General features: G+C 36.6%; 1 protein-coding gene and 1 long non-coding RNA gene across 2 annotated transcripts; one reads left to right on the top strand and one right to left on the bottom strand.

Annotated features, from left to right (window-relative positions):
* Positions 1–477: 477 nt before the first annotated feature.
* On the bottom strand, positions 478–1,154 carry LOC123474734. Its single transcript, XR_006649667.1, has 3 exons — positions 983–1,154; positions 603–921; positions 478–530 (listed from the first exon to the last, which is right to left on the bottom strand). It is a non-coding gene; the product is annotated as an uncharacterized LOC123474734 (long non-coding RNA).
* Positions 1,155–7,133: 5,979 nt separating this feature from the next.
* LOC123474481 lies at positions 7,134–9,160 on the top strand. The gene is made up of 2 exons (XM_045176695.1): positions 7,134–7,506; positions 7,875–9,160. The coding sequence occupies exons 1-2, from the start codon at positions 7,134–7,136 to the stop codon at positions 8,525–8,527; spliced, it is 1,026 nt and encodes a 341-aa protein (XP_045032630.1). The 3' UTR covers positions 8,528–9,160.
* Positions 9,161–9,727: the final 567 nt, after the last annotated feature.

The following is a 9,727-nucleotide window of genomic DNA, read 5'->3' as shown; positions in this document are numbered from 1 at the left end:
AAAATGAGATTGAATTGCCAGTTCAACAACAAGAATAGTTTAAAAAAAGGTACCGTTACGTAGACTAGATAACCACGATTTCTCATTGCTGTATATTGGTCAGCAGTGAAATCTTTAGGTAAGTCAAGTTCGTCGCAACGCACCAAATTCTTACAGACTTCGCAAGCAGTTAAATGTTTCCTCGTTTTTACGATGTAACCACAAAGGTCATACACCATCAAGTTTAAATTGAAATCATTTTTACCTCCTTATGGTATGTCGTCTACATAACGTATAGTTAATTCGGCGAGCAACTTATCTTTGATGGCTTCCTTAAAGTCCTTCACGGTGATGTCAATGTATTTTGCGTGTTGTTGGAGACACTGGGACATCGTTACCAGCATCTCAAGTGGCTCCTTATTGTCGATATTACTTCCTTTCACTTGCTTCATAAGAAAACTCAGGCGAGATTGTAGAGAAACGTATCGAATGATTTGCAAAAAGATGTCACCGTTGGGTGGCTATCTACCGAACGAACGATTCCAAACAGCCTGAATTTTTTAAATAAATTTATATTAATTAATGTTACTCACATAGCTTTAAAGATTGAAAACATAGTTAACCTCTCTAGAGGATCTTGATTAAATTTTCCTGTTAGTACAACTTTAATTCCTGCTTTGAATTGCTCCTCGATCAGATTTATTGCACTATTTATAGTTAGACGCCAGGCTTGAAGACTAGTCTCGGAAACGAACATTTTAACATTCTTTCCATGTTCTTCAAAAACACGCTCAGTTTCTGAGAGGGCTTGCAGCATTTGATTCAATTTGCCTTTTTTATTTTTCCAAGTCGCATGGACAATTCCCTCTTTACAAAAGCGCAGATTTAGTATGTCAAACACGTCATTCATCATTTTTGTGAGGCGTTCTATGTTTTCTGTCCCTATTTGCAAAACGAATAGTTATTCAATATAGTAAAAAAGTTTGTAGATAAAAGAAGATACCTTGAAAATTTGATTTTATAAATTTTCCAACTTATGTGTCTTCTTGTTGATTCCTTAGGATTGTAACGAGCCAACTGCATTATTTACGCTTTACAGAAGATGGCAAATCTGCACGGACATTGAGTGTACGCAAGGTGTACACAAAGGCAACGCCCACATGACCAAGTGACCACACGCCACCGCTATCTAAGCCACACCCAATGTGCCACTTGCAAATCTGTATAAAAAGCAGTGTTATTCGCAACAATATTCAGAGTAGTGCCATGCTTCTTGGTTTGATTGTATTGCTATTGTAGAAGTCTAATAAATACACGCCTGGCAAATCTTACAATTGGAGGTCCCAACGAGACTTGAAATTGAAATAAAAGATTCTGTCACCGGTATAAGAGACTTCGACACAGTAGACAATATAATTGAATCAGGAGGATAAAGTACTAATAATTTTTTTTCTTCTCTCTTTCTACTTGCGTCGGTCAACAAAATCCATCACGGTAAGCGAATGCAGAAATCTTTTTACCACACACTACTCTCAGGACCGACTCCATTTACCCAGACTTAACTAACGAAACTTCACCATCACTAAACCCAAATTTGAAAACCCATGATATAACAAATCCTGACTCTGAAATCAAAACCCCAAGAGCCGCATTTATTCTCAGCTGGAAAGAATTAGTTGAATTAGAATACAAGTATACTAAGGAAAAATCAAAAAGTTATCAAACAACTTCAACAACAACGACGATAAAAGAATTGGAAGATAGAAAAAAGAGGCAAATACAGCGGCGCATAACGCCTTATACCAATTTGCGTACTCAATATTAAAAGAAACTTTAAATACGCCAGACGAAATCACTCACGAGACGATAAGTAAAACAACAAAAACTATAAGAGATCAGATTCAGTCACTCGGAGGAGAATTTAATAACGTAGACACTCTTTTACAACAGTTAAAAACTGTTAACGGTAAAGAGAAAGAATTCTTGATCAAAGTAAACACCGTTCTCCAAGAAGAAGCACTTACGCAACAAGTCGCAGAGAAAAAACGAACAGAAGAAATCCGCTTAGAAAACTTTAACTTACAAAAACAAATTGCAAAAAAGAAAGGAACCCAAATCAATCGACCGAAAAAATAATAGAAAGTAACGAATTCTTAAAGAATTCACTAGAAAAAAACTTACCAGCGAATCAGTGAATTAGAACAAATACTTCGAAAGGCCACAGAAAACGAAGAATATCTTAAAAAACTATTGAAAAAGAAGGAAGAAACCACAGCACACGTGGAAACCGAAGGTCAAGAAAATATAAACAAACTTCAAAACGAAAACAAGTTACTGCTAGAAAGTTATAATACCGTTAAGAAACACGAAAAGGCACAGAAAGAAAGAAGCGACGAATTAGAAAAGGAGGTAAGAGAATTGAAAAACTCTCTCGAAACAACAAAGGGAGAAAGAAGCTGTCTACACAAAGGGCAACTAGAATTAGCCGCAAGGAATAGAAACCTCGAAAGACAAATAAGAGAAAAAGAAACACTCATTTCAACTCAGGAGAGCAAGATACAACGCCTTGAGGAACGTCTAGTGGAGTATAAGCAAAAAGAAGCTTTTTACATCGAAGCAGAGAGCGCAGACAATTCTAGAACAGAAGAACATACAGGAGAAGTTTCAAAACTAATAGAACAAATCAACGATCTAACATCACTAAGTGAGATAAACGACAAATCATTACATTTCGAATTAGATACCGAACACGTTTTAAAACAGCAGCAAACTATTGAAACTCTAAAAAAACAAATAGAGTCCCAGAATAAAACAATAGAATTATTGCAGAAACAGAACGAACTTTTTAACAAAGAGAAACCAAATTTTAAAATCATGGGATTTGACCACGAAACTTCCGAGGAAGCTGAGACTTCGAGACACAACCCAATAGGAAAATCAACAGAAAAAACCCCTACCGCAGAAGAAATAGACATGATCAAAACCTTTACTCAGCCAATAGTAAAAGTATTGGGGGAACTATTCTCTCGAGAAGATAAAAAATCCATACCTCCATACAAAGGAAAAAGCACAGACAAAATGATAACGGAGTGGCTTAAAACAGCTGAGCACGTAGCAAGAAACAACAATTGGGACGACACCCAGAAATTACGTTTCTTTTCAGACAGACTTAAAGGTGAAGCTCTGGATTGGCACGAAGAATACGTATCAGAGCAAGGAGATGAACTTGAATACGACGACTGGCGATCAGCAATCATAGCAAGATTCCAAGACGCCTATGATCTAGCCGCTTTAAAGAAAAAATTGTTGCAGCTAAAACAGAAACCGGAAGAAAACTGCAGAGCATTCGTGTCAAGACTTAACAACCTATACGACGGAATCGAAGGAAAAGAAGAAAAACTTGACCACAACAAGACAGTTGTGGAAGACCAGCTCTTGAGTAAAGTAAAAAAGATGCGGGATACCACCAAAATTAAAATTTTAATCCAAGGGATCTTACCAAAAATAAAAACGGAACTTTACCTACGAATGCCAGAAGATGCCAATGACTTCGATGCACTATGCAAACAACTGTTTATTTCGGAACAGATCTTGCAAAACAAAGAAAACAATGACGACAAAGAACTAACAGCAGTCATTGCCGGCATTGCACACCATAGAAAACAACAGGATTTCGAAATAGAGAAATTAAGACAGAAAATTTTAGAGATGGAATGTGCTAATAAAAATGAAATATCACTGGAAAAAACTGCAGTCATAGCAGCAACTGACCAATACGAGCCTCGCAGATCACAATCACGGGAACACAATTCAAGAACACAGTATCCGAGAGTACGATTTAACAATAATCAGCAAAACAGCCGCGAATCAAGCTACTCACGCAGCCGAGAACCAAGTTTTTCCAGAAGCAGAGAAGCCAGCCCATATAGAGAAAACTATAACACCCAGAGGGGAAGGGAAAGTTTTCAAGAATCAACAACGCAACGCCAAACACCTTATTCATACGGGCCACATCAAAATGGCCAACGGCAACTAAACCAAAGACAATTTCAACGGCCACAGAATAATTTGTATCCACCGCGAAGGAATATTTACCAACCCTCAAATTTCGGGAACCCTCAAAATCAGCCATGGCGTGAATCGACTGGTGATCAGTATCAACCACGAGGTCAACCTTTTCACAACACACAACCAGCGAAAAACAGTGACATTACGTGCTACAAGTGCAATAAAAAAGAACACATTGCAAGAGAATGTTGGACAGATATGGCACGTATCAACCGTCAACCACGACGTCAAATGTAGGAAACCACTCACTCTATAATTCTAATAGCATTAATCACTATCATGTAAAACCTAACTTTACGGCGGAAATACCTAAACTTATACGTATCCCAATTAGAATTTGTGAAAAAGAAACAAAAGCTTTAGTAGACACTGGTGCAGCAGCAAGTTTAATTTCATCTAGCTTGTATTTTAACATAAGTGATAAAAATTTAAAACAAATAAGAAACAGCGATGATCCGATATTTAGGACAGTATCAGGACAAGAGCTCAAATCATTAGGCCAATATGAATTTAAAATAACAATAAATAAGAATCATTTCATTAACCACAACTTTTATGTAATGGAAAATCTTAATGAAGACTGTATCTTAGGATTAGATTTTTTGGCTAGGAATAACGTAAAAATTAACACTAAAAATAAGCAGATCAGTTATGATCACTATGGAGTAGAACATAGTTTTTGCGAGAGTATATTGCCATTGTATAGCATAACTTTTTCCGAAGTGGGAATAAATATCCCACTAAGGCCTTTATCCAATGTAGAAGAAGAGGAACTTCCATTAACTACAAAAGACTACATTAATTTAGAAGCTTTTAGTCAATTAGATTTATCAAACCAGGAAAATAGAAAATTAGAAAAGAAGGACTTTAAAATACCCAATTTTTCTAATGAAGTAAAAACAAAAATTGAATGGTTGCTTGTAAAAAACGAAAGATTGTTTGCAGATAAAGAATCAGACCTTGGGTTGGCTATTAATGTCAAACATTTCATTAATACGGGAGCTAGCGCACCAATTAATCAGCGTCTGCGTAGAACGCCTGAAACGCTAAAAAATACGGTAAAATCGAAGATTGATAATATGCTACAAAATAAAATAATAAGAGAAAGTCATAGTCCATTCTCAGCAGCAATCGTAATGGTTAACAAAAAGGATGGTGAAATGAGAATGTGCATTGACTATAGACAATTAAACAAAATAACAATAAAAGATAGATATCCCTTACCTAGAATAGATGATACCGTAGATGCATTGTGCGGTTCAAAGTATTTTTCAACATTGGATTTATTAAGCGGATACTGGCAAATAGAAATAGAAGAAAGCGATAAATATAAAACAGCCTTTATATGTGAATTTGGACAATATGAATTCAATCGTATGCCATTTGGATTGACAAATGCACCAAGCACTTTTCAAAGAGCAATGAATAACATCCTGAAAGATGTACTTTTTAAGTTTGCATTGGTTTATCTAGATGACATTATTGTTTTCAGTAGTTCAATTGACGAACATATAAAACATTTAGAAGAAGTTTTTAAATTGTTGACAAAAGCGGGTTTAAAACTAAAACGAAAAAAATGCGAATTCTTTCAAGAGAAGTTGGACTATTTAGGTTACATAGTATCAGAACAAGGCATAACACCAAATCTTAAAAAATTGGAATCAATTATTAATTACCCTGCACCTAAAAACACAAAAGAATTGAGTTCATTTTTGGGACTAGCAAGCTACTATCGAAAATTTACCAGAGCTTTCGCTGATAAAGCTCATCCATTGACGGCACTGACAAGGAAGTCAGTCGAATGGAAATGGGGGAGGAACAAAGGGACGCCTTTAATTGTATAAAGAACTGCCTCATATCTAGACCTATTCTGAGCTATCCCAATTTCACGCGCGAATTTATCATCTATACGGATGCATCAGGATACGGAATAGGAGCAGTCTTGGCACAAATACAATCTCCACCTCAATCAGCGGATTCAGCTGCGACCGACGAACAGGATCACAGTGAATCAGACGACCTAGAAGTCGTCATCGCGTATACTTCTAAACATCTGAACGATCGTGAAGCCAAATGGTCAACAACAGAGAAAGAAGCATATGCAATCATTCATGCTGTAGATGTATTCAGAACGTACTTATACGGCCGGAAGTTTACGGTATTCACTGATCATCGACCTTTAGAATGGTTGATGAGCAAATCCGAACCGGCAGGACGACTAGCAAGATGGGCATTGAAATTACAAGAATTTGACATCGTAATCGGATATCGACCTGGTAAGTCACACCAAAACGCCGACACTCTTAGTCGTATTCCAATATTACCCATTGCTAAAGTAGAATCGAAAACAGAACCCCATGTTAATAATTTGAAGAAAGAATGGACTGAATTACAGCATGAAGATAACTATTGCCGAAGAATAATTGAGAACCTTAAAAAGATACAGAACGGCAATAAAAAAGGAAATATAAATGGATATAAGTTAAATGAGAACCAAGAACTAATTGATAAGTATGGAAGGATAGTAGTTCCCATTGTGAAAATAAGAGAAATCATGGAGGAAAATCATGATCACATGTTAGCAGGACATTTAGGTATAACAAATTATAGCAAGACTACAAAGGCAATACTCTTGGCCTAATATGCGATCTGATGTCACGGCATACGTTAACAGTTGTTTAAAGTGTGCAAGACGAAAAGCATTTGGCACGAGTAAAGCACCATTGCAACCTTTGCCACCAGTAGATAGGGTATGGGAAAGAATTGCAATGGACGTAGTTGGACCAATTCAAGAAAGTGTTAAAGGATATAAATATATTTTAGTATTGTCAGACTATGCCAGTAGATTTGTCTTTACATTTCCAATGAAAAATCAAACCGCACAAACAATAGCCAATATTCTAGTAAATAAGTTAATAACAAAATATGGAGCCCCAGAAATCGTGTTGACAGATCAAGGAACAAATTTTTTATCAAATATTGTTCAAGAAATATGTAAATTATTTAAGATAAAACAAATGCGTACCACTGCATATCATCCACAAACCGATGGATTGGTAGAAAGGTTTAATAGAACGCTATGTGATATGCTTGCTTGTTATGTGGTAGACGAACCCGAGGAGTGGGACAGATATCTGCCATTCGTCACCTTCGCATACAACACGTCTAAACAGGCAACTCTTAAAGATAGCCCATTTTACCTTTTCTACGGAAGAGAACCCATTTTACCAAACGACATCAAGATCAACCGTCATTACGAAATGGAGGGAAATCAACATGAAGAATATTCTCGCCAGTGGAAAAAGGCACAAGAATTAGCGAACCAACATTTGTTCAAAGCCCAAACGAAGCAGAAAAAGTATTATGATGAAGGGACAAAAAGTGTCAAGTACAATCCCGGCGATCTGGTACTATTAAAAGCACCACCTCAAGCCGGAAAATTTATAAATAGATGGAAAGGTCCATTTAAAATCATACGCGGTTCCTCAGAAATTACGTACGAAATCCAAAACATTACAAATGAAAAACATAAATCGATTGTTCACTGCAACCGACTTAAACCTTATATGGCACGAGATGCTCCGGCCAAACAAGAACAAGAGATCGAAGCGAGAAAAGCAGAAACGACAGCCATTAGACGAAGACCAGGGAGGCCTAAAAAGCAACTTGGACTGAAAGAACCCATAATATCATTCTTAGATCCAAGAATGCTATTCCCCAATCCATTAGACCAGACTAATTCCGACTTTAGGACAACCTCACGATATAATTTAAGATCGAGAAATCAGGCATCCAATTTCTAAAATGCAATTAATTTTTTTAAACAGATGGAGAAAAAATTACTACTCTTTGCATTCTAACTACATTGCAAACAACCCACACAATCTTCTCGTCTGTATGCGATTGCAACTATGTTAAAACACGAGGAATTCTAGATATTAACTCACCATACTATTGCAAAAACCCCAGCACTAACCATCAACCACGATACCTAACAAATTATACGCTAATGACTAAACAAAATCCAGTAAAAACTTGGAAAGGATGGACTTGCAAACAATGGATTAAGACAAAGAAAATAACCGGATCTTTCTGGATAGGGTCTTTTGACACAGTTTATTCACAGGAAACAAAATTACTCTCAGCAATTGAATGCTGGGAGATGGTAAATAATAAAAAATGTGGGGGTAATCTTATGCAGGCAGGAACAACAACGTTGAGTTTTACATCAACTCCTACAGGGGAAGGGAAGTGGTATGCTATCAAAGAATACCATGCATTAAATTGTTTAGCAGAAGAGATAACATTAAAACAAGAGACACCAGAAAGCTTAGTGGAAAGTCCATTGGGATTCTTAAACACCACTCAACAAGAAGGGGAGTATACACAAAATCATAACACCATAGTATGGGGAGATATATCAACAAATTCATCAAATTCACAAATTATTTTTAAAGGTGAAGGGTATAGACCTTTTTAAGATTCCTCGGTGTAAGCAGAGCGAAAAGTCGTGCGGCTAGTCGACTAGTGCGCACCGTGGCGGGGGATAGCCGTAACTAGCTGCAGACTTGGCTTGATTCTTCGAATCACCTTGTTGTTCGGCTCTATGTTACTGTAGTCTGCTAGTGTATTAAAAGATAAAAATGTCCGTTTTCAAGTTTCAGTTGTCTCAATTAGTTATAATTGATATATATTAGCGCTATAATTCTTATAATATAGTTGCAACTTCTTCCATGTAAGTTTTTTCTACATGTTGCATCCAAAGTCTTCTTCTTTTTTCAATGAGAACTTTGTCACCATCAGAAAACCTATCACATTTAGTGTACTCTGGTATTTTGTAGAACTTCCGTCCTTTTCCTAATTTAGATTGTTGAGTACAAAAACATATAAGACACTTGGCATTAACCATTTCCTAACTTTTCGAGAAATCAACGCAATAGGTTTGACATACAACACAGAGTGCCAGACTACAGTAACATAGAGCCGAACAACAAGGTGATTCGAAGAATCAAGCCAAGTCTGCAGCTAGTTACGGCTATCCCCCGCCATGGTGCGCACTAGTCGACTAGCCGCACGACTTTTCGCTCTGCTTACACCGAGGAATCTTAAAAAGGTCTATATAGAATTAACAAACTCAATGATTAATGTAAATACTAGCCGTCTTCTAGATAATAACAAGCAGATAGAAATAACTTTCTCTAACAAACCAGACATAAATAATAAAGAATTTACCCAACCTGGATTTAAAGTAGTAGGGATGCCTTTAACATTTCTTATTTTTCCAGTAGAGACGACCACAAAGTTATACAAAAATTTTAAAATTTCATTACCATCCTGTGAGAACCAAGTAAATGTAGATACATGGTCTTGCAATGAATACGCAGATCCAATAGCGAGCAAAGTAAAACGGTCGACTAATAACGAAATTGAATTTCTTGACAATCGTGCTGAAAAAGAAGCTAGGGGGAAAAGACTTTACAGCATATCGTATGCATGGGGTTCGATACGATTGGGACACCCTATAATAACAAACGTAGAAGAAAATGGAATAATGATTAAAAAAGATACAATTGCGTATCTCATGGTTAATGGCTCATCAATAAACACGCAAGTATCAGTCCACAACCAATATGATATTCAAGATCCTTTGCCAACAGGAACAAAATTCGAATACATCGTA

This window comes from Daphnia magna, linkage group LG7, assembly GCF_020631705.1.
Source record: "Daphnia magna isolate NIES linkage group LG7, ASM2063170v1.1, whole genome shotgun sequence".
In the NCBI taxonomy this organism is placed as follows: Eukaryota; Metazoa; Arthropoda; class Branchiopoda; order Diplostraca; family Daphniidae; genus Daphnia; species Daphnia magna.
This window is presented reverse-complemented; position numbering and strand designations above follow the sequence as displayed.